Genomic DNA, 23,519 nt, shown 5'->3' on the forward strand with positions numbered 1-23,519 from the left:
ATGGGAAATGGGAAATGGGAAATGGGAAATGGGAAATGGGAAATGGGAAATGGGAAATGGGAAATGGGAAATGGGAAATGGGAAATGGGAAATGGTCCTTACGCGAAAAATGGCCTTTGACCTGGAAGATGTCATGACCATTAGGAGCCTCGGCGTGGAAGCTCTTGTGCAAAGAGAAATGTTTGTTCTTTAGAGTGAAGATCTCGTTGCCGTTGATATCGGTGAACTCTGCAAGCAGCAAGTCGAGTCAGTTTTGGTGCTGGCAGGGCAATCAATAGTTGCGGGAGTGTACGGTACAGGGACCACACCGCCGCAGCAGGATCCAGCAAATATTGGCACACCGCCGCAGCAAGGATCCAAAATGTTGCAACACCGCGGCGGCAAGGATCCAGCAAATATTGCAACACCGCCGCAGCAAGGATCAAGCAAACGTTGCAACACCGCCGCAGCAGGATCCAGTAAATGCTGCCACACCGCCACAGCAAGGATCCAGCAAATACTGCAACACACTCACCACACTCACTGCACACATTCACTGCATGACGAGTCGAGAGGGTGGCACCCTAGGGGCCGAAGCCCAAAATCCAAAACTTACTTTTCGCACTGCTGATGGACAGCACTTTTCCCTTACAGCGACAGACCTGGATCCCGGCCACCGTGGTGACGGTGAAGTCGTCGCCGGTCAACGAGAAGACCTTTTCCTTCATCTGAAGCGTCTGCTCGGTGGGCTGGGCGAAGACCGGGTTGGGACCCAGTGGAGGATTGAAGGGGGCGAGAGGGGCCATGATTCCGATTCTGTGTGACTGAGACTGAGACTATGATTCTGATTCTGGCTGTGACTGTGACCGGGAAGACCAGGACGACGGGGATGACTTCAAGTGGTTTGTCAAGGGCAATGGCCTTTTCCTTGACTACAAAAAGGCGTGTGTGGGATCTGATCTCAGGGTGCTTTACAACGGAGAGGCGTGCAGTGATACTACGGAATGACAGTTGGAAGAAGGTTCGGTCGCCTAAAGCCGGTCCGGTCCTCGAGGCCGGAAGCTTGGGCGATGATGTCATTCAGATCCGGGGGGTACAGTGGCAGTACAGTTGCAGTACAGTCGCAGTACAGTTGCAGTATAGTGGCAGTATCGTGACAGTATACGGAGTAGTGGCAGTATAGTAGCAGTACAGTCGTGGTACAGTGGCAGACTGGCAGTACAGTGGCAGTACATCGTGGTTGGCACCAACTCATTTGACCCTTCAGGCATGTTCTGCTATTCAAGTTGTCTCAGAATGAGCGAGTCATGCTTTCAACGAGTTATCTGTTATCTGATTCAATAAAGAATCCAATCTACTCAATGCCATGCTCATCAGCGAGCTAGCCCACCCTCCTCCTCCAGCCCCAATCCGGATGGCGCGCTTCCACCGAGAAATGAGTTGGGACACTTCCGACCTCATGCCCTCTTGTGAAACCTCGGCGACGCTCAGGAGCAACAGCTGGACGAGGAAGGTACTTACCATGGCGAAATTCCCCTGAGACCAGGAATGCCAGAACGAGTTCCAAGGTCCGACCACAGACACCATACTCTCCAGCAGCTCTACGGCACTTCTTGCACAGTTGACGGAGCCGGTCAAGATGGCATCGGCAGCAGATCTGTGGGGTGCTGTCGGGGTCGACAATGTCGAGACATGGTTCTGGATTGGACGGAGCAAGGCACGAAAGAGGATGATGGAAACCACGGAGCATGCCAGATGGACAGATGCACTGAGCCCGGATCCTTCTTCGTCCAGTGGAAGGTCAGAGTTGAGTCTCTGTCGACACTCGTTGAGAGCCGACCGGATCGGACGAGCATGTTCGAGTGACTTGAGCATATTTGATGCCGTCTCCTTGCTGGCTCGCACCGTATAGTAGCTTTCATAGATTTGAGACAGGAGGCAAGTCAGGGTGACGAGATGGTAGAAGTGAATGGCCTCACTCGGAACAAACCCCACGTCGTCGGTGAACTCTGGCGCCGGTCTCAGGACAGGGATGTCGTAGTCCTGAGAGCCAATGGACCGGCCGCCGGGGGAATCCATACTCATCCACAAATCCATACAAAAGGTGGCCCACCATAGGCGCGTGCGAAGCTGCTTTTCGGTCAATGGGATGCTCCAACTGCTGCAGTCGTATTGGAGGCCAAGCCATCTGGCCATTGTCACCGCCAGGGAGGTGAGCCAGGAAAACGTCGGGGTCAAGCCTGGAAGTTGGTGTTGAGAGGTCGGTCCTTTTTGAAGCAGCAAGAGGCATGCCTGCAGGTTTTCTATCGAAGGCGAGTTCGCCTCTTCCAAAATGGCCGTGGTTGCTATCGAGTAGAGCCTCTCCCTTGTTTCCAACATGTCTGTCAAGGTCGCGCTCAGATGGTCATCGTGCATGGCGAAGGGCAGAGCGGTCGCATAGAGGCTGGCACGCAGAGCAAGTGGCGCATTGGCATCTCTGAGCATCTTGAGCGTGTCGCTGTCGCTTTCACTGTCTGCTTCACTGTCGCCTCCGCCTTCGCCTGGCACAAGATGTGGCAGAATTGGAAATCCAGGCTGCACGAAGCGGAAGAAGAGTTGAACCAAGCGTTCACGCTGCTTCTCAGAGAGCAGAGTCTCGAAATCTGAACATACCGAGGTTTCTGAAGAAGTGGAAAGCTTCGCCGGACCTGGCTGGGGGGTCATTCCGATCTCCAGAAGGATGGGGGTCTTTTGTTCGAGGGCCAGATGTCCATCGACTCCCAGGGTGCGACTACGGTGGAAGACGATTCGAGGGATCTCCAGATGATCCTTCCTGCCAACGAACCCGTCCATCACATAGCGGCCAAGATGGCCCGTCTCCGGTGGTACCTGGGAGCGATGCAGGCGGGCTATATTGTCATAGTATGAGTCTCTCTCTTTCGTCGGCCGTTCCAATGCCAGTTGTGAAGTGGTTCTTCCAGCCGAGATTCTGCTTTCCAGGATGGACGGATAGGGGCCGGGGCCGGGGCCGGGCCCTGCGCCACCCGAATCCGAAGATGTAGATGTAGCACTTCCAGCCCCTCGACCGTGTCCAGAAGCCTCAGAGATGGTGTTCCCAACCCCCTGTGAGCCTACGCCTACGCCTTCCCAGTTGATGTCGTCGAACTCGGAATATTCGGGCGGGTGGAGGTGGCCGTCTCCCAGCAGCATCAGATTCAGATTCAGATTCATGTCCGCGGACCGAGTCCTCCGTCGCTTAGAATTGTTGGGCTTATCGACAAATGTGCAGTCGCTTCCGCGGCTGTGGCAAAATGCACATGGCGGGGAGGAATCGATGCGGCATGCGATCTTCCTCGCTCGACAGAGATCGCAAGGCCTATCTCGTCGAGACTTGTAACGGCGTGGCCCTTGGCCGCGCATCGGAACCTCCATGTTGTGCTTTCCAAGACATGCTGGATTGTCGTGGACGCGAGAGGTGTGGCCTTTGTGCCGAGAATCATCTTCAAGGATGCAAAGGAGAGTTAGGGTTGACGGACGGCTTGAAAGGATAACAGCGGCGACCGGGGAAACATTATCTACTTTTGTAAAAGCGTCGGTGGACGACCGCAGGCTGACTCAGGGTGGGTGTCAAAACAGATGGCGGCTTACAAGCAGGCTTCCTGTTAACCAGATTTACCATCCACCTACTATAATAAAAGAATCGAGTTTTTCCTCTAGGGAGGCCGTAGAGTATATCTACCTACGTAGTATACTAGAAAGATATTTATTCACCCACCCCTTACCCCTGAGGTGCTCCTACTACGCAGGGAAATATCTCGCCAATTTCGTGGTAGGTGCCGCTGCTTTTGGGGGTACTTCCTACTAAGTAGTCTGCCCCGTACTGTTCGTTCTATGCCTGAAGCTGGATTGATTCCCTCGACGAGGTCAGTAAAGCACTGGCAGCCTCTGCGAGGATCCCTGCGTCTCCGCCAGCCAACATGACAAACTTGAACCCCATCTTCACCAGGCGTGCTGTCCAGTTTGGCGATCCCAGTATCCCCACAGGTTTCCCGTAACGTCGGCCCAGCTCCAGCACCCTTTGCAATGCTGCGAGATATGCAGGCTCATTTCCATCCGGACCCGACAATCCCAAAGAATGCCTCAGGTCAACCGGACCAATGAAGACGCCGTCAACGCCATCGGCGCGCATGATATCTTCGGCGTTGGCCACGCCCTCGGTGGATTCGATCATGGGCAGAACCATCACTTGTGACGAAGTATGCTCCTTGTAGTCCGCCATGGTGGCCGTGACTCGACGGTCGGCAAAGGGGGCGCGGAAAGGACCATAGCTGCGCTGGCCCGCGGGTGGATACAGCGCTCGTTGGACGATGGCCTCGACCTCTTTCTTGCTGTTCACCATGGGTATGATGATTCCTCCTGCACCGCTGTCCAAGGCCCATTTGATCCATTCGACGCCATGCGAGGGCACCCGAATGATGGGCGAGCAGTTCCCCCCGGAAGCCGCAACGGTGGAATGGGCCATGGCCGTCATCTCGGCTGGCGAGAGCGGCGAATGCTCCATGTCGACCATCAACCAGTCAAACCCACATCTTGCCAGGATCTGAGCGCTGTACGGATCGTTGAAGCTGACAAAGGTCCCAAGCAAGTAAGGTTGAGACAGAAGCAACTCCCGGAACGAAGGCATTTCTGATTCTGACTATGATTCTGATTCTGATGCTTTCCCTGACCGCAAGCACGTATCTCGTTATCGAGTAGAGATGCGTCCTATAAATACAGTTACAGCGTACATTCTTCGTCTCCCCATCGGGGTCACGGCCACCGCCGAGCAATTCATCGCCATTCTCGTTTGCGCAAAGCTGGAACAAAAGTGGTGTTGAAGTAGCCTCCGCTCGCTTTCGGCCCCTTAGGTGTCAGCTTATCGCCTTCGATCACGGGCAAGAGGGACAGGGGGAGATGGACGCGGAGATAGGCGAGATATAGTGCAGTACGCCGTAAGTAACTAGATTTATAGCGGATCGGGGATATTGTATCTTGGATCTAGGATCTGGATCTGTACGACTCTAGGAAGTCAGAAGATGAATCGTCCTACGGTCCTTTTTATGCCTACAGAATAGGTAGTGTTCGAACTGACATTTGGTTTCCGTCCGCTACTATCACAGGCCGAACCAGAGTTTACAGTCTTGTGAAAGATTCAATATTGAGACCCCGGGTTCCCATCTCCAGTCATCTCCCTTGCAGTGTGGCTCATGTACGCGAACTGCTCCTCATTCCATTGAGCCATTAGCTTCGCAATCTCGGTGCCGGGCAAGTTTCCTTGTCGAATATGCTCCTTGAGAAACCGGGCTCGCTTCTCGAGGACCTCAAGGCGGTAAACGGACCATTGCTGGAAGAGAGGGCCCCAGCTGCTGCTCCGCTTCACATTTCCCAGATTGCTGACGTCCTTGAGATGGGGGTCTTGGGCACGGAACGATGTCACCATGGTCACCCGCTCACCCGTGCCCATGGCTTTGAGAGCAATGTGTTCAACACAACCTCCCTGCATCATGACCGCCCAGCCAACTTCAGGACCTCGAACCTTGACAATCGATCCATCACCCTTTCGGAGGCCGGTCTCGCCACCGACCATGTTGCTTGGATCGGAGAGCATGCAGACGCAGACCCAAGGATACGAGTCGGTGTGCCACAGGCCAACCGACGTGAGTTCCTCGGACTGGTCAACCGTCAGAGTCTCGGCCACAACCGCAGCCGACGTCGACTGCCTGGGTGGGAGAGTCGGAGGTAAGGCATCGGCCAAGGACATTCCGTCTTCGAGGGCGTCGACCTGCACGTTGACGTGACCGATCTCATAGTCGAACACCACCTCGAGATCAACCCCGGCGGCGGTGGAGCATGCTTGGAGGACTTCGGGGCTCCGCCAGACCGAGTCCACAAACGGTGTATCCTTGGAATATCCTCTCATCTTGTAGCAATGCGGCTTGGTCCTATTTCCGTGCCGTTCGACCACCTCTTTGCGGAACAGGTCAGCTCGCATCTGCTTGACGCCTTCCAGGGTGAACAGCGGGAAAGGCTCGGTGATGGCCACAGGCGAGATGGCATTCTCTTCCGAGAGGAGTAGTTCTTTTAGGGTGATGATGGATTTCGGCGGTTGGAAGCAGAGATGGATTGAGGGATCGAAATGTGAGACTGCTTCTGCAGATAGGGTCGAGATGAAGGGCTCGAGCTTGGTAAATGCCGGGTCGAGCGACGCTCGTGGCATAACTGCAGTTTCGGCGGCCATCTCAATCTCGGATGTGTCTCGTTGTTAATTCGTTTCTGGCGATTCCCGAGTCCTACCAACAAGCCTGCGGTTCCAAAAGCCTTACATTGTTTTATAGGAGACCCTGTCAGGACGACCCCTCCCCAAGAAGCGTGGACCGGATCCATCATTGTATCGGTATTCGTGAGGAAACATTGGCACCGAGATAGGTCAAACCTTCGAACTGATAGAAGGAGACGGCAAAGACGGGGGACGGGGGACGGGGGAGGTTCTGATAGTAGTAATGTAGTGTAGCGTAGTGTAGACGTGGCGATCATCTCCGTCCTCCACAACGCCTGAGGAGCCTTGTACTCTTAGGGTTAGGGTTAGGGTTAGGGTTATAGATGATAGCCGTACTCGTCTGTACCAAATGCGGACGGAGATAACCCCTTAACCCTCCTCCAGGCGCCCCTTGGCCGTCGTTGCCCGTGATAACAGGCGTGGTGGAACGGAATTTGCCCTATCTCAACAAGCACCCCAAAAAGAACCAATCATTGAGCTCGACCTTCCCCGTACCCGCCGTAGCCTCACAACTATCACCCTGCTTCAAAGAGTATCTGACTCTACAGCGAGCCTTTGTCGGGTTGCGAACACAAGAGACGGTTCGGCTCTGAGTGGTTATCAAACCAGCTTCGCGCAACCTCACCATGTGCTATCATCGATATCAGCGAACGCGACCACGACCACGACCACGACCACGCATACAAAAGGGCACCTGTTCCTCTCTGCCCCCATGATCTTCTGGCCGATACTAGAGGTAATCAGATATAGATATTGATATTGATGAAAATTCCAAGTCATGGGTTCCGACAAAGACACCAAGATTGCAACGGAGAGCGCGATACCTGGGGAAACCCCTGAGGCCGGCACGTTTCGTGAGTATAAATCTCTGCAAGTCGATGGCGTCGACCCGGTGTTTGAGCATCAAGCTCGTCTAGTGAACCATGCGGTTCAAGGCATTGGCATGGGAAAGGTGTGAAAGACCGCATGGCCGGCTCGAGCTCAACTCGATGGCTAAGGGTCCTGGCTGACTTGCATCCAGTACCAATGGGCTCTTTTCGGACTATGTGGCTATGGCTGGCTGTGTGATCAGGTATGGATCTGGATCTGGATCGGGGAAGCTGGCATGGAAACGATGTTGACGAGTTCCAGCTTTGGCAAACGACGATATCCGATGCCCTTGCACAAGTCGCCATTGAATTCACTCCCCAACATTCGGCTTTTCTTTCCCTGGCCTTGATCGCCGGGCTTGTCGTGGGCGCTTCATTTTGGGGTCTTGGATGTAAGATACAGATGGCTTTGCTGGCTGTGCGACTGGTCACTGCTGGGACTCTCGATAGGCTTACACTTACACATTCACCAGGTGATCTTATTGGAAGGCGGCTTGCATTCAACCTGACCTTGCTGATCGCCGGCATCTTTGGAACTGCTGCTGGGGCTGCCCCCAACTTTGTGTCTTGCGCGGTTCTGGTTGCGCTCTGCGGCTTTGGTGTAGGAGGCAATTGTGAGTGCATTTCCATTTTTTCTGCTGCCCGGCTGACCCGCGAAGTGCCCGTTGACGGTGCCGTCTTCCTAGAATTCTTGCCCGGCACACACCAGTATTTGCTCGAGATCTTGGCAGTCTGGTGGTCGTTCGGACAGTTCATCCCGGCCGGCGCAGCATGGGGGTTCCTCCCGCGCTACTCTTGCAGTGCCGATACGCCGGCCGGCCAATGCCAGAAAGCCGACAACATGGGATGGCGGTATCTGATGTACTCGATGGGGGCCATCACGCTGGCCGGCTTCTTTGCACGCTTCTTGCTGTTTCGGCTGCGAGAAAGTCCGCGCTACCTGATCGGCCAAGGGCGATACCAGGAAGCTGTAGACGTGCTCAACGACGTTGCTCAATACAACGGGACCACGCAGTTCCTCACCGTGGAAGACTTGCTGCAAGTCGAGAGAGAATATGCGGGACAAGGAGGAGTTCCGCGGATTGGCAAAACCACGGCCCTGAAGAGAATACTGGCGCAGTTCCGTCCGGGCGGGTTCAAACACGTCCGAGCACTGTTCGCGTCCAAGAAACTGGCTTGGAGCATGACCTTGATCATCCTCGTTTGGGGTATGATCGGCTTGGCTTCGCCGTTGTACAGGTGAGTCGGCCGTTGTCAGCCGTCACGGTGACTATCTATACTCCCTGCTGGTTTCCTGCCCTCTGCACAGCATTGATCAGATTTCAACCCATGCATGGTCATGGTGAAGCGAGTTTAACATGCCATTTCTAACCCTACGGTCTTGTACAGCAACTTTTTGCCGGAATATCTGGCTCTCCACGGAGCACAGAGTGGCTCTGGAAGCATCAACATCACATATCGCAACAACTTCATCATCATCGCTTGCAGCATCCCGGGAACCATGTTGGCAGGGTGGCTGATCGGACTCCCATACATTGGGCGACGGGGAACCTTGGGTCTTTCCTTGATCCTGACCTCGGTCTTCCTCTTCGCCTTCACCGCGGCCCGGACCCAAGCACAGATCTTGGCCTTCAATTCTGTTTCAAGCTTCGTGCAATACATGTAAGTCCAGTCCGGTACCCTTGGGCCATGACCGTGAAAGTCCAAAGCCCAGTCCAGCATCCCTTGGGCCATGACCATGACCACGACCATGACCATGACGTCCGCGTCCACGTCCGCATCCGCCAGCTGAAACTGATGGTCTTCTACACTAGAATGTGGGGTGCATTGTACTGTTACACTCCGGAAGTAATACCCAGTATACACCGTGGCACGGGCACCGGGCTTGCCGCAGCCTTCAACCGCATTTGCGGACTAATGGCACCCATCATCGCCACATATGTCGGCTACACCAACACCCCGATATTTGTGTCGGCGAGTCTCTACATTGTTGCCGGCCTATTGAGCTTCTGCTTCCCGTACGAAACGAGTGGGAAGGCAAGTTTGTGAGTGAGTGTGAGTGTGAGTGTGATTGTGATCGAGGACAAGGATCCAGGATCAAGGATCAAGGACAGGATCAAGGATCGAGGATCGAGGATCCCTCCCTCGCTGGCTTGAGATTGAGACCAAGGCCGGCTGTAGGTTGTACTACAAGCTGGAAGCGAGGAGACGCAGTACCTTATCTAGAAAGCGCAGAGGAGAGGAGAGAGAAGACTCGGATTCGTCACGCAGGAGAGAAGGTACATATATATATATATACACATAACCATAGAAGTTCACCAACGCCAGAGACCAGAGGGCCGGAGAGGGAGAGAGAGACTCTCATGAGTACTCTATCGGCATCGGCATCAGCATCGCCATCTGCCACTGCCACCGCTACCAGTCGAGTCCGTACTATATTGTCGCCGCTGGCCTCTGTCATTGCGGGCTTGGGGCATTTTATTAGCTCGGCTTCTTGGGCACTTCTGGCTGCCCCTTAGGCCCCAGCCTCATTTCACCCACACTGGCCACACTGGCATGGCATGCTGAGGTACATACCTTACTCCGTACAGTCCTCGCATACCTACCTACAGTATAGGATTAACACTAGTATTAGTACTGTACCAGGTAGTACGTTAATAAGGGTCCCTATTGTCTGTCTACCTACCTGAGGCAGGTCATGCATGTATCCATCCATCCGTACTATGTACCTAGGTATTATAGGTACTATTATATATACTCCGTACAGCGAGTGAGTGTTTGGTCAGTGGTGCGTTAGGATGCATGAAGGGACATACAGTAGTCTTGAAAAGGTGGGTCCAGCTACGGATGCGGTACATGTATACTGTAGGGAAGGTATATTGCGCTGACACTGCTGACCAGAATCATGGATACACGAACAAGTTGGACGGTGCTTGCTTGCCTGTCATGTATCCGTTCCGTGCATCTCTGTACTTTTCCGCCGCCTCTGTCTCTCCCTCGCCCGTCTCACTTGGAAAAAAGGTCCTACCGCCTACCCCTTTTCTACCCTGTCAATGTACAAATGTCACCTTTCCCACCGCATCAACCTTGCACTTGGTGGCGGAGAAATCAAGCAAAGTCAAAAGTGCCCTGCCTTGTCTCTTCTATTCTACGCGCAGACACTGCAGCCGGGCCTCGGTCTCGATGACATCCAATGCCTGCCTGACTTCCAGTACCTTACGCACATCGGCCAGCCAGTCGCGGCTCAATACCTTGGCCCAGCCCGAGAGAGAGTTGATCTCTCGTGCGGCCCCGTCAAGATCTCCTTCCTCCAACAAGGTCTCGGTGCGGGTGAGAACACTTTCCACATCATCCCCGGTGGGATGGCCTTGTTTCTTGAACAGCACCTTCGACAGCACGAGACTGGCCGCGTGAGATGCAACCCCTGCGTTTTCCGGCAACAGACTGGCTTTGCGCACTTCATTGGCCACGCGGCGGAACCGGTCGATCAACTGCGGCTGACTTGGGATGCCTCGCTGGTACGCTGCTGGGTTGATCGATGCGATGGCGGCATCGACCACCGGGTCGGCATCGGCAACTAGTTTCAGAGCGGCCATTTCGCGCACGAAGGCTCTGGGTTTGGCCTCGGACGCGGCGGATTCGTCTAGCGCTGCTCGGACGGCGTCGACTGCGACTTGCAGTTTCTGGGTTGCGAGGTTGGCATCAATCACTCCGTTCCAGTTGGCCGTCAGTTCGGTGAGGTTCTCGACATTGGAGCTAAGGTCGGAAAGCTTGGCCAGGCGACCTCCTCGTTCTGACTCCACGAGCTCTTGGATCTGCTTGACGAATTCATGCTTCATCTCAATGGCTTGCTCCGCGAGCGCGTTCTTTAGCTGCTGTTCCGCCAACTCGGTGCTACGTTGGACCTCGGTCTTCAGTCTCTCCTCGTAGATATGTGCAATACGAGCCCGCTCGGCCTCGAACTCTTCTCGGTATCGAGCATCGTCTTCCGCCTGGGCGGTTTCGATACGTTTGAGAAGTTGTCTGGCGCCTTCATCGAACTCCTTGTGGGCTTCCTCAATGTGCTGTGCCGCCGCTTTGCGTTCAGCTTCGCGGAGAAGAGTGATTTGGCTGGCCACTGACTCAAGGGCTTCTTTCGCTTTGGCCATCGGGGCCGAGTACTTGTTGGCTGCATCGGCTGAGTCGGAGTTCACGACTGTGATCAGATCGTTGACAATTTTGACCAGTTCTTGTACCACAGGCTCGTCCGCGTTGGGCACCGCAAGGGGTGAGATTGATGTGACCGGAGGGATTGCTGGCGGTCGTGAGTCACCGGCCGCAGGCGAGTCGGATACTGCGCTCGGTGCCTTTGCAGATTGGTCAGAAGTCGACGCGACTTGTTTTGCACCAGAGTCCTTCTTTACGGTTTCAACCGCACTACTTCTCTCCTTTGGCGTTGCACCCGCTGGGTCAGCCTTGGCATCGATGGTGTTCTGTTTCGTAACAGGCTCGTTGGCACCCAATGAACTCATGTGTTTGCCCTTCTGTGTAAGATCACTGGACTTTGGTTCGTCCTCTGCCACTCGCCACGATATTCCAGACTTTTGCGGAATGGTGGTAACCTTGCCGTCTTCTTGTCTGTCTGGTCGGGGAAGCCTGACAATATTATGTCTCGTGTGAGGAAACTTTTTCTGGAAAGACCGCTCCTCGAAATATAATACAGCCTCTTCACCCAAAGGAATATACTCCGTAAAGAAATCATGGAAATTGTCATTGCTCAAGGCGTAGAATACAGCCCCACCATAGCTCACCGCGCTGAGGAGAAGGAGGTAAAATAGAGTGCGAAGACGTCTAAACCGCTTGCGCGGTGGCGGAGGTGGAGGAGTCGACTTCTGAGCCGGCGGTGGTGGAGGCGGTTCGGCCGGGCTCACAGATGACGGGCTCGTAGGAGGTGCCGTTTGCACTTTAGGTGGGCTAGGCGGTGCGAGAGGAACGTTCTCAGGAGGTATTGTCGAGGAGGAAGAGGGTGCCGCAGGACTGGGAGCTGGAGGGGCCGGGCTTCCTGGGCCTCCTGGGCCCAATGGGACTTCTGTCTTGACTGCAACAGCAGGACTTTGGCTCCCTGGCAAGAAAGCAGGGTCGGAGCTCAGGACCGACTCTCTCTTCTCGGCAAAGGTTCTTCTCTGTAGCGTCGGGGTCAGTCGCACGAGCTCGGTATCAACATAGATGTTTGAACGCACCTGGGGCACAGCTGGCGCGAGCAAGCGCCTACGCAAGGAAGCGCCCACAGGTCTGGTGAGACGCAGCATGGCGGGCCTAGCTGCCATTCCCAGGTGGCCGTGAAGACGAGTTTGAAGTGCTTGTCTAACAAGTGAGCGGGCTCGTTCAGGTCTCGAAGAATTCCGAGCTTGCGAAAAGCTCTCAATTTGGTTATACGCGACGCTGCTGTTACAACGTGAGGGTCGACAAATGGCATCACGTGACTTCGAGCTACAAAAGCGGCATGAGTTCCCTCAGATTGATACGAGACCATGAGACAAGTCCAGTCCGGTTTCTATAGTCCTGGCGTCTATCTGAGTGTCGTAAACTTTTCCCGTCGTTCTGCATTCCTCGAACGCCTTGCTAAAAGCCAACATGATGGGAAGGACGTCATATCTTCACCACCGAGTTTCAAGCCTTCCCTTTTCCAGCCCGCTCAAGCTTCCTTCGCTTCGCACGCAGCTTCTCTGCCTCGAGATCCCGCTTGTTGTTAGAGTACTGCATCTTCTCAAATAGCTTCCTCTTCTTGTTACTCATCATCATTTTTTGGCGCTCAATTTCCTCATCCTTCTTGGATTGGGCGGTCTGCCGAGCCTTGAGAGCTTTGGCTTTGCGAGCATCTTCCTTGGATTTAGCAACAGGGATGGGTCGGCCTGAAGCCTCTGCTTCGAGCTCTTTCTGATGTTGGGCTTCGTCATCAAGGTCCGAGGACAAACCATCGGCATCCTCTGTGCCCTCGAAACCAGCGAAACCGTCCGCAACTTCCTCTTCTGATTCGGCTTCTGAAGATGCCGAGGCAACATCCATATCACCAGCATCGACTTCGTTTTCTCCGTCCTCAGACTCGTCCCCATCATCTGTTTCTACTTCCTCGGCACTATCAGCGTTCTCCTCCTCCTCTTCGATGTCTTGGTCAGCTTCGCCTGCCGGCTCTTGCTCTTCTAATGTTGCCCTCGGATCGTACTGCCCACTGGTGGGTTTGATCCATGGACTAATATGCGGCGGGAGAGTAGCTCCAGGGGCATATAGGTCCGTTCTAAGAAGCTTACCCTCATTGACACAGTCCCAGATCCACTGCGGCTGGATATAAACCCGGCCAGGTACAATGTAGCCAGGCTTTATGGCTTGGAGGGGTTGGTCCTTGGGGTCGCTCTGCCCTTGTAGAGCAGGTAAAGGTTGCGCCAACGCGGGCCGATCCACAATCTGATGGGTAATTCTGGGGTCTGTCTCATCGTGGGTGAACGCTCCATCTCCAAGCACTGCGTCCCATCCAATTCGTTTGGCTCCAAATGCTCGAAGCAGGAACTCGACTGAATGGCGAGGTGCTTCGCGAGAGATGAAGAATGTGAAATTTGAGAACAGAGTTGAAGCTTCGTCCCCAGTCAGATCGGGTTGCGGTAATATGTCACCCTCTGGCGCCGCTGGCGTGAAAGTGTCGATGGTGCCACTGTCGGCCTGCTCCTCGGGATTTTCATCTTCCTTCGTGTCATCCTCTACCTCAGCTTCCTGCGCAATCTTGTCAATCTGGGCCTGGATGGTCTCTGAGTTCTGAATTTGGCCGTGACCATTGGTCAGCATTTTCTGCTCGTCCTCTTTCTGGTCAATTGCTCCAGCTACACGATGCCCTTCAAGTGTGAATGCCGAGAGCTCCGCCCCTCGTTCGTCACTGGCCACGTCAAACTTGGGCGGGTACACCAAGCCGATCGAGGTATAGAGTCTATAGTTGACAAACCCAAGCAACGTGCAGTAGAACTCCACGAACGTGCCCATGATTCTGTAGTCCACATCTTGTGTTACTCTTTGAACAAACTTGTATGGCACCAGCCACATGATATCTTGCCCCTGAATCGTGGCCTGATAATAAATGCCCTTTATGGACAAGAAGGACTTCCGAAGGGTGTGCGTGGTGATGAGGTAATGTTCAAATTCGTGGCACAGACGTTGGCAGCGGGCGATGACTTTGGCGGGCACGGCAGAGGTCGATGGAAGGTTTGCAAAGAGGAACAAAAGCGACAGTGCATCGTCAAGGTCTCTCAGGGCGTCGACGAAGGTGGGGTATCTTTCTCGCACGATGTGATCGAGTTTGATCTTGGGCATGGCATATTTCTCGAGTCTGACTGCGTCTTGGACTTCATTGCGACCGAGAGATCTTGCAATCTTTTTCGACAGGGCTTTTTGTTCCCGGAACTTCTGCAGAAGAGGCTCATGCAGCAGGTATTGGACATCTTTCGTGTAGTAGAAGGTGGTAGAATGGGAGGCCGACTTGTTTGCCTTTTTGATATTTCGCGGCTCCCGAGGATAGATGCCCTTGAAGATGCATAGTCTGCGAAAGTCCGGAAGGGAGATCTGTAATTTGCGCACAGCTTGCGTTCGGGTGATGTAGTTTTTGGCCTGGCCAGATTGGCCCTTCTTTTTCTGTTTCGCCATTTTCCGATGCTTCGTTTCCTGGAGAGAGAAAACCGGGACGGGCGCAACGGTGAATTCTACGTAAAAATGTCGAACGCAGCGAGAGGGAAAAAGTTTCGAGCCGGGCTATTCGGGGAAGGTTTGCCGACTCCGCAGCTGGATCCCGCCCGCGTATTTCGTACTGCCATTATCCACTGCATTGGCCACCTACCTACCTTGGGTACGTTGGCAGCCTCGACTCCTTTCTTTCCCGCCGTCCCGTCGATGACCAAGTCAAGCCCTCGTTGTCACCAAGAAGCGTGATGGCAATATCGCTCGACCGCAAGACGGCTGCGATATATGCTGGAGCGGCCCTTCTACGGCTTCTTGTCTTGGTGGCCTTTCCAGACCTGTCAGATTTCCTAGGCGAGCAAGTCGAGATCTCAACCCCAATCTCCAGCTTCAAAAGACTCCAAGAGGGCCTGTTTCTGTACCAGCATGGCCTTTCGCCGTATGACGGTGGCGTCTACCACCAAGCACCGTTGCTCCTGGTCATCTTCGAGATATTGCCGTCGGCATTAGTCTTTGTTGCTCTAGACCTCTCGAATGCCGCGTCTCTTCACATGATTGCCGAAGGACTACACCTTCCGACCCCTCGGTTCCGAAAGCTGGATGGGTCCATTATTGCTGCAGCGTACCTCTTCAATCCATTTACGATTCTCTCTTGTCTCGGGAAAAGTACCAGCATCTTCACCAACACCGCCATCATCCAGGCCGTTCTGAACGCTCAGTCGGGCAATGCCTTTCGGGCCATGTTCAGCCTCGCCATCGGCACATATCTGTCGATGTATCCAGGCCTCCTTCTACCGCCGACGCTGCTCATGATCCTCAAGAACAAGAGTCAGTCTACAGCCGGTCCCATTTTAATCATGTCATACCTCGGAGCTCTTGCCGCACTGCTCTCCGCTACACTTGTCCTCACTGACGGATTCTGGGACTTTATCTCGTCGTGCTATGGAGCACAACTCACAGTCACCGACCTTACACCGAACGTGGGATTGTGGTGGTATTTCTTCATTGAGATTTTCGATTCCTTCCGGGATTTCTTCATTGGAGTGTTCTGGTTACATCTGGCGGGATACGTTGGAGGGCTGACCCTTCGACTCCAAGACCAGCCACTGTTCGTCATCACCAGTCTTTTGGGGCTATTTGCCATTTTCAAACCATACCCAAGTATAGCGGATGTCTCGTTATACCTCGGCTTCCTGCCCATGTACTCGCACATTCTACCATGTAAGGTCTTGTGCCTTTTTGTCAAGGTTGTTGGCTGACTGGGATAGTAACCCGCTACACGTTCATCGCAGCTTCGGTGTTGCTGTATTCGACCCTTCTCGGCCCAGCTTTCTACCATTTGTGGATTTATGCTGGGTCTGGCAACGCCAACTTCTTTTACGCCATCACTCTGGTTTGGAGTCTGGGGCTAACCATTCTCGTCGGGGATACGTTGTTTGCCGTGTTGCGTGATGAATGGGAAATAGAGAGGCCCGAGATGAGGGGAAAAAGCGTGCGCCAGATATAGACATACAGGCATCAGTCGTTCAATCTTTTCGAGAGGATGATGTGACTTGGTTCTTTAATTGTGCCATTCCGTAGTCTTCGTGGACCGGGAGAAAACTCATCTTCTCGGTAACCCAGCCTGTAGTACCAATTGACAGCTCGAGTATTCGTCTTGAAGACGGTCAACATGGCTTTGGTCACACCGACGTTCTGGCCAATCGCCTCGACGATTTGCATAAGCTTCTTCCCCAGCCCTTGGCCCTGCCACTCAGGGGCGAAATGGATTTCGTAGATGTACACAACCTCGAAGCCATCCTCGTAGGTGATCATAAAGGAGATGAAGCCGGCAAGGCGCGAGGTCTTGCTTTCCACCAGGACAATATATCTCATGTCAGGCAGTCTCATCTCTTTCCTCTTTTTTGGCAGCGACCACTTGACCTCAGAGTTCTGGTAGTCTTCTGCGCTGGTCTGTTCGATCAGTTTCAAACATTGTTCGAACAGTGGCGGCGGGAGATGCGAGGCATCGGCTTGACATCTCTGCAGCTGCAGGTCTGAGAAGCTGTCTAGTAGAGAAGCTGATGGGGTTGTTGGCTTGTCGTTGTCGTACTTTGCGAAGAAGTCTGATGCGGCAAGCGCGTTTGCTGCTTCCACCACTTTTGCCTGTGCCGGAGCCTTACTCCGTAGGGACCGGCGTGTACCACCAGCACCATCCGAGGCGGCCATATTATATTGCAGGGTTTGGACGATGTCGTCGTCTCTCCCGTCTCTCCTCTACATTAAAAGCAGAAGCCATAAGCGCGGCACACGGCTTCTTCCCGCACCGTACTGCGGACTGCGTGCTACTGGCCGCGTGCTCCAACGTATCGGGCTTCAAATTAGCCGCTCGCAGATCTCCGCCATACGGCTTTCTCACCCAGGAGCGTACCTTAGGTATACGCCCTGCCTCATACCCTCGAGTATCTACAGATACGTCGACTCTCGGTACCGATCCGGCCGTGCCTCATACCCCTCTACGCATATTTCAATAGGATCCATTCGGTACCGATCCATTCTTGCTTTGAAAGCTTCACTCTCTACCAGATAACTCTATCTTTTGTTCTCAACTGGGCTCCACCTCCTCTATTTCCCTCTACTCTGACTCGTATCTCGGAGCCGCGAAGAAAAGTCTCCCAAGCGCTAGTCGTCGGGCCTCTCAATATTCCCAGGTTCGGCTAGTAGGGGGAGATACCACTGGGGAGCCAGTGTCGTCTCCAACTTGACTTGAGTGTGAAAGGAAACTCGCAACTCGCAAGTCGCTACTCGCACTCCTTCCCCCACATACGCCCTTCCTGCTCATATTGTCAATGGCGTCCCCAGCAGCTTTGTATCTTCGAACTCTCCTGTCCTCATCCCGCCCTCGTCTCCCGTCGACGCTCACCCGAATAGCGCACCCGTCGTACCGCATAATCTCTACCGCGAAGATGCATACCGTGCCCAAGCTCAAAGACCCCTCTCTCCTCATCTCCAAGGCCTTTGTCAACGGCGAATTTGTGGACGCAGCTTCCTCCGAGACCTTTGATGTCTTCGATCCTGCGAGTGGCAAGAAGATTGGCTCCTGTCCGGAGTTCAGCAAAGATGATACAGACAAGGCCATCGCTGCGGCCGTGGAGGCTTTCCCCTCTTTTCGCAAGACCCTGGCGCGCGAACGAGCAACGATGATTTTGAAATGGTACGAGCTCGTGCAAGAGAACGCCGAAGACCTGGCCACGTTAATAACATGGGAAAACGGCAAACCGTTCAACGACGCAAAAGGAGAGGTCGCATACGCAGCCAAGTTCTTTCAATGGTTCAGCGAGGAGGCTCCCCGCGTCTACGGCGACACCATTCCCTCCTCTGTCCCCGGGAACAGGATTCTGACCATCAAGCAACCGATTGGTGTCTGTGGTTTCATTACTCCCTGGAACTTCCCGGCTGCAATGATCACGCGCAAGATTGGGCCTGCTTTGGCCGCCGGATGTACAGTCGTCGCGAAGTCACCAGGAGAAACCCCATTCACGGCAAATGCCCTGGCTGAGTTGGCCCGCCGCGCTGGGATCCCCAAGGGTGTGGTCAATATAGTGACAGCCCTCAAGAACACCGTGGAGGTTGGCGAAATCCTAACAACAGACCCGCGAATCAAGAAGGTCTCCTTTACAGGATCCACGAATGTGGGCAAGCTCTTGATGAAGCAAGCTGCCGGGACTATGAAGAAACTGTCCTTTGAGTTGGGCGGCAATGCCCCATTCATCGTGTTCGATGACTGTCCCGACCTTGACGCTGCCGTCGCAGGAGCCATCGCCTGCAAATTCCGCAGTTCAGGACAGACTTGTGTGTGCGCCAACCGAATCTACGTGCAGAAAGGCATCTACGACAGATTCGCCGAGAAGTTTGCCGAGAAAGTCAAAGACTTCAAGGTCGGCTACGGTTTTGAAGACGGCGTGACACACGGCCCAGTCATCCACGACCGAGCGGTCAGCAAGGTCGACGAGCATGTACAAGACGCGAAGAAGAAAGGCGCCAAGGTCCTCGTGGGCGGACAGAAATTACCAGACCTGGGCTCGAATTTCTACGCCCCGACTGTGCTTAGCGGAGTGACCAACGACATGCAGATCGCCAGCGAGGAGACATTCGGCCCCGTTGCAGGCCTGTTCTCGTTCTCTACCGAGAAGGAGGTCGTCGCGCTGGCCAACGATGCACCCGTCGGGTTGGCTGGATACTTCTACTCACGCGATATTGGCCGAATTTACCGAGTGGCAGAAGCTCTCGAGGTCGGCATGGTTGGTGTCAACACCGGCCTGATCTCCGACGCGGCCAGTCCGTTTGGCGGCGTCAAGGAGAGCGGGTTCGGTCGTGAAGGCTCCAAGTACGGCATTGACGAGTTCACCGTGATCAAGAGCGTGACGATCGGTGGCATCAGCAACGAACTTGAAGGGTAGAGGTGGTGCATAGGGGCATGTCGCTGTGGATGAACACAAGCAGACCGCTAAGCTGAGCGAGATAGTGGATTGATTATTGTGGGCGACGATGATTATGTACAGTGGCGGAAGGTCTTATCTCGACGATTTAGACTCGTTGAGGATATGGAGCAGGTTGACAGCACGACAAAATCACGACAAAAGCATTTGGATTCCAGCTGAGATGGGGATGGAGTTGAAAATATGGTGGAGATGTGGTGGTGGTCGTTCTTTGGCTTGAGATGCTATTTATTCGGAATTCATTTGCACCATGATTGTACGACCAGTACTACTACCACTAGGGATGGACAAAATGAAAATGAAGAATGCCACAATATTGATACTCTGCAACAGGTGCAGCAGACAAATAATAGATGCAGACCATGTAAGGCGGGTAGGTGCCTATCTATGTAGTTCAGTAGGACATGCCATGTCAGGTCTGTACGGAATACTACTGTATAGTAAGATAGACTACATAGACTACCTCACAGACTATACAGCACACACCTACCTGGTAGGTACTTATAGGTGGGTGGCTCATACATACTGTACTGTATCGTAGACGGATATTTACTGCTTACTTCGTACTCTATACCGTACCTAAGGTAAAATCAAATCAATCCAATCGACCCCATCATTTCCGCATTTGTGTTTACGGAATAGGTACTGTACGTATGTATGTATGCTAGTAGCCAAAGCCTAGTTGCCTTAGCTTTAGCCGAGGCTTGGAGAGGAAAGGGGAGTAAGGGGGGTAGGGGGGCGAGCCATATTTTATATTTCACCTGGCCTTCACCTTCAGGGCTGAGTCAGGCCTAATCTTCAATCTTCAATCTTGAATCATTTTCCTATGTACAGTACAGACAGTGGGGACGGGTAGATGGATGGGTAGAGAGGTAGCTATGTCGGTAGATAGGTCTGTATGTAGGTAGGTAGCTAGCTATGTATGTCTCTGTTCAGCTCGGTTCATTCTCATCCAGCTCTCCTATCTCCCATCTCCCATCTCCCAGCTCAGTCGCAGTCGTAGTCTTCTGTGTGTGTATGTGTGTGCGCGTGTGTACCCCTTGATCAGCCCCGCCATGTCCCTCTGTTCCTTTTCGCTGTCCTTTCAGCTCAGTTTCTTGGTCCAGTTGTGCACAGCACTTCTCCAAACGACCAGATCACAGATCACAGTCCCAGGCCGATCTGGTGCCATGTGAGCTCAGCCCCATTCCTTCTGCTCAGCCCTTGAGTCAACGTCTTGGAAGGCACGGATAAATATGGCAGTGTTTGTTGAGTGCGATGAGAAACTCGCCAATTGCTGCCTACTCCCCTGCCCCTTGGTTGTAAATATGTACTGCCGCCGGCACCAAGTATCTCCGCCTAAGCGGAAGCCTCGAGTTCGAGTCCAACAGCACCAGGCCGACCGGGCTTAGTTGTGCTAGTTGTGCTAGGTGTGCTAGTTGTGTGAGTCTCCACCATACTGTTTCTTGGCCATTTCTCGCGCCGTCGCTGCAAGGCCGTCCATTTCGTCCATCTGTTTCTGGATCTTGACCGCAGCTTGTTCGCAATCACACCCGTATTTGAGGTAGACCTTGAAGAGCTTGTCCGGGCCATTAGATTGTTGAATGACTTCCAGATCGGTCTGGACGGCTTTGAATTCTGCCCGAAGTGCTTTCTCGACTGTCTTGCGTGCCTTCGATACCGCCTCTTCAAATCCTTCCGAGAGCAAATCTCGGAAGTTTTCGACAAATTCCTGACTTGAAACCCGAGCCTGCAACTTATTATGGCGTTTTATCGTGCCATGCTTTCCTAATTGACGTCAGCCCAAATTGAAACGAAATAGTCTTGACCCTCGCTATCTTACCAGGAATCTTTTGGGCCGCATAATATGTCTCGAGCATACAATCGACAATGTATGAAGCAGAGTGGGCCGAATTCGCATCAACTATGACTCTCCCTTCTTCCCGGCTGTAGCGTTTGAGAGCACGCGCAACAACATCTCTCAACTTGTCCGATCGCTTGGCAAGCGATCGGAGAAAGCTCCTCGGGGCCTGTAATTGTTGACATTGCTCTTCATATGTTTTCCATGGCCGAATGACGTTGGTCTCCAGTTCACGAAGGAGTGGATCGATCCCAGCATGGAATTCTCGGTATTTCGGGCACATGACCTCATTGAAGCATCGGAGAAGTTCCATGTTCCAACATCTATAGCCCAGAGTAGGGGTTCGATGAGTTCCCTCATGCCTCAGCCATGCTGCCACTGATTGATGCGCCCAATGTGCCCAGCCCTTGGCCACATGCAAGCAGTTCGATTCGATTGAACCAGAAGCCTCTCCGAGAGAGGAACCAATGTGCCGGCAAAAGATTGCGTTCATCTGCTTATCCCAGTCCACAACAACGGCTTGCGACAGACGAAGCTTATCCAGATCTGGCAGATATGGAGGTTGTTCAGCGTTGCTATTGATCCTGCTTGATTCCATCCAAGTCATAAACGACGCAACGAGTGCTGGAATCCTGTCAGAGATGAATGAGTTCTTCTCTTGGAACAACGCCTCAGCCGGGAGATCTGCGAGGTACTGTCTCAGCTGAGGTATTCCACTCAGCTCTTTCTGTTTGTCTGAGTCTTTGGAATATTCCACGTTGTCGACGCAGAACACTCTTAGCTTGCCCTTTCTAGCCAAGTGACTATATTTGTGAGTCAATTCCGCCTGGACTTTCTTGTTCCTGCCGTCTATGAGCAGTGTATTTAGTTTCAAGACGGCCCTTTTCAAGGCATCTTTGTAAGCCTTCACGCTGGGGTAGTCGTCGCATTGTGACTCCACTCGCCTTACCTCCGCTTTCGCCTCTCTCAGGTCTGCTAAGTTGACCAACTTTTCGATGGGCCTCGTGTCAGAGAGGTCGGCTGAGTGAGTACAGATGATTGTAACGCTCCTCGCAGGCGTGATAGAGGCACTTGTCGGTGCCTGGAGGCTCTCCAAAGTCTGCCCAATGGTAGGGTTGTCCACAACTCTGCCAATATTTGCGACGAGGAAAATTTCGTCGCACTTTGCTTGCATCTTTCGCGCAGCCCTTACTCTGGCAAGGTTTGTGTCTTGGAGTCCAGGCAGGTCGATCAGTGTAAGACCCTGACTCAAGATGCCGATTTCCGAGTAGATGGTCATGCTCTTCACAAAGGGCCATAACCCCCGGTCTTGAATGAGCGACTGATGGTCCTGGCACTCCGCTGCAGTCTGTGATCCTTTGATCCAGACCCCGTCCGGAGTCATATCTTCGGGGAAGGCCAGTTGAGCACGGTAGCCGTCCAGAATCGTCATTGCCACATCTTGACAGCCTCCGTCGTCTTCGCAGCCCTCATCGCCGTCACAGCTTTCGTCGTCTCCACAGCTTCTATCATCTCCCCGGCGTTCCTCGTCTCCACAGCCTCCGTCATTCTGACAGATTCCATCGTCTTTACACTCAAAAAGGTCGAGGTCAAAGCCGTCCATGCGACCAAAAGCAGCCTCAAAAATATCTTGTGCAGCTCGTCTGTCAGATTGAAGTCCCTCGAAATTTGCAGCACGTTCCTGCGGGTCTGCCAGGGTAAATCGACGAAAATCGCTCAGCAGCCTTCCTAGATATGTCCTGAGCTCCTTTCCAACCATTAGAGTGCACTCCAGAGTGAATGCTGACTGATGTCGGGGTTGCTGAAAACAATACTCGACGGCGTAGGGAGTGACAGCTGTTCCACATGCTTCAGCTCTTGCAAGGTCCTGGTCATCAAGCACAGAATTCAGCGTACTGCTTTTTCCATGGCCAGAATCGCCCAAAAATCCAATGAGTTTCTCGGTAGGAACTCGAAATTCTGCGAGATCTTTTGCTTCCTTCAGAAGATTCTCGGGAGGGGTTCTCGGAGATTTGTTAAGCGTATCCACAATCAGGCGAGCAATATTTATGCCTCTCTGTGTGGCAACCTCGAAGGATGGTTCGCGGTATGGAGGATATGATAGTTGAGCCGGTGAACAGGCTGTGACTTGGTTGACGGCGGGTAGATTATTCGAAGAAGATGCCATTCTGCCTCACTTCACCTCCGTCGACGGATGTGGTGTACAGCAATCGAGTTGGCACTGCTGACGTAGCTGGATAGCAAAAGAGGGACGGTGTGACTGCTACGGAGAGGCGTAATATCCAAATCCGCAGGTTCCAGGGAGCTTCTCCCCACAAAGCTAGCAGTTTGCCGATGGAGACTGGAGAGATGATGCCGTTGAA

General features: G+C 53.4%; 11 protein-coding genes across 11 annotated transcripts; 3 read left to right on the top strand and 8 right to left on the bottom strand.

Annotated features, from left to right (window-relative positions):
- Window positions 1–102: 102 nt before the first annotated feature.
- A1O3_08929 (uncharacterized protein) lies at window positions 103–785 on the bottom strand (the record flags this gene model as incomplete). Its single annotated transcript, XM_007739025.1, has 2 exons — window positions 103–228; window positions 596–785. Coding segments are annotated over 2 exons (315 nt in total), but the record flags the coding sequence as incomplete, so codon positions are not given.
- A 499-nt stretch (window positions 786–1,284) lies between these two features.
- A1O3_08930 (uncharacterized protein) lies at window positions 1,285–3,189 on the bottom strand (the record flags this gene model as incomplete). The annotated part of the gene is made up of 1 exon (XM_007739026.1): window positions 1,285–3,189. One exon carries the CDS (start codon window positions 3,187–3,189, stop codon window positions 1,285–1,287), a length of 1,905 nt encoding a protein of 634 aa, XP_007737216.1.
- A 658-nt stretch (window positions 3,190–3,847) lies between these two features.
- On the bottom strand, window positions 3,848–4,642 carry A1O3_08931 (uncharacterized protein; the record flags this gene model as incomplete). The annotated part of the gene is made up of 1 exon (XM_007739027.1): window positions 3,848–4,642. One exon carries the CDS (start codon window positions 4,640–4,642, stop codon window positions 3,848–3,850), a length of 795 nt encoding a protein of 264 aa, XP_007737217.1.
- Window positions 4,643–5,149: 507 nt separating this feature from the next.
- Window positions 5,150–6,235, bottom strand: A1O3_08932 (uncharacterized protein; the record flags this gene model as incomplete). The annotated part of the gene is made up of 1 exon (XM_007739028.1): window positions 5,150–6,235. The coding sequence occupies one exon, from the start codon at window positions 6,233–6,235 to the stop codon at window positions 5,150–5,152; it is 1,086 nt and encodes a 361-aa protein (XP_007737218.1).
- Window positions 6,236–7,052: 817 nt separating this feature from the next.
- Window positions 7,053–9,192, top strand: A1O3_08933 (uncharacterized protein; the record flags this gene model as incomplete). The annotated part of the gene is made up of 7 exons (XM_007739029.1): window positions 7,053–7,226; window positions 7,296–7,346; window positions 7,406–7,535; window positions 7,617–7,757; window positions 7,803–8,382; window positions 8,533–8,805; window positions 8,958–9,192. The coding sequence occupies 7 exons, from the start codon at window positions 7,053–7,055 to the stop codon at window positions 9,190–9,192; spliced, it is 1,584 nt and encodes a 527-aa protein (XP_007737219.1).
- Window positions 9,193–10,286: 1,094 nt separating this feature from the next.
- A1O3_08934 (uncharacterized protein) lies at window positions 10,287–12,431 on the bottom strand (the record flags this gene model as incomplete). The annotated part of the gene is made up of 1 exon (XM_007739030.1): window positions 10,287–12,431. The coding sequence occupies one exon, from the start codon at window positions 12,429–12,431 to the stop codon at window positions 10,287–10,289; it is 2,145 nt and encodes a 714-aa protein (XP_007737220.1).
- Window positions 12,432–12,792: 361 nt separating this feature from the next.
- Window positions 12,793–14,808, bottom strand: A1O3_08935 (uncharacterized protein; the record flags this gene model as incomplete). The annotated part of the gene is made up of 1 exon (XM_007739031.1): window positions 12,793–14,808. One exon carries the CDS (start codon window positions 14,806–14,808, stop codon window positions 12,793–12,795), a length of 2,016 nt encoding a protein of 671 aa, XP_007737221.1.
- Window positions 14,809–15,089: 281 nt separating this feature from the next.
- Window positions 15,090–16,345, top strand: A1O3_08936 (phosphatidylinositol glycan, class U; the record flags this gene model as incomplete). Its single annotated transcript, XM_007739032.1, has 2 exons — window positions 15,090–16,059; window positions 16,107–16,345. The coding sequence occupies 2 exons, from the start codon at window positions 15,090–15,092 to the stop codon at window positions 16,343–16,345; spliced, it is 1,209 nt and encodes a 402-aa protein (XP_007737222.1).
- An 11-nt stretch (window positions 16,346–16,356) lies between these two features.
- On the bottom strand, window positions 16,357–17,046 carry A1O3_08937 (uncharacterized protein; the record flags this gene model as incomplete). The annotated part of the gene is made up of 1 exon (XM_007739033.1): window positions 16,357–17,046. The coding sequence occupies one exon, from the start codon at window positions 17,044–17,046 to the stop codon at window positions 16,357–16,359; it is 690 nt and encodes a 229-aa protein (XP_007737223.1).
- Window positions 17,047–17,783: 737 nt separating this feature from the next.
- A1O3_08938 (succinate-semialdehyde dehydrogenase (NADP+)) lies at window positions 17,784–19,277 on the top strand (the record flags this gene model as incomplete). Its single annotated transcript, XM_007739034.1, has 1 exon — window positions 17,784–19,277. The coding sequence occupies one exon, from the start codon at window positions 17,784–17,786 to the stop codon at window positions 19,275–19,277; it is 1,494 nt and encodes a 497-aa protein (XP_007737224.1).
- Window positions 19,278–20,730: 1,453 nt separating this feature from the next.
- Window positions 20,731–23,323, bottom strand: A1O3_08939 (uncharacterized protein; the record flags this gene model as incomplete). Its single annotated transcript, XM_007739035.1, has 2 exons — window positions 20,731–21,083; window positions 21,139–23,323. The coding sequence occupies 2 exons, from the start codon at window positions 23,321–23,323 to the stop codon at window positions 20,731–20,733; spliced, it is 2,538 nt and encodes an 845-aa protein (XP_007737225.1).
- Between the last annotated feature and the right edge of the window lie 196 nt (window positions 23,324–23,519).

The sequence above is a fragment of the Capronia epimyces genome (assembly GCF_000585565.1).
Source record: "Capronia epimyces CBS 606.96 chromosome Unknown aczIQ-supercont1.8, whole genome shotgun sequence".
NCBI classification, from domain to species: domain Eukaryota; kingdom Fungi; phylum Ascomycota; class Eurotiomycetes; order Chaetothyriales; family Herpotrichiellaceae; genus Capronia; species Capronia epimyces.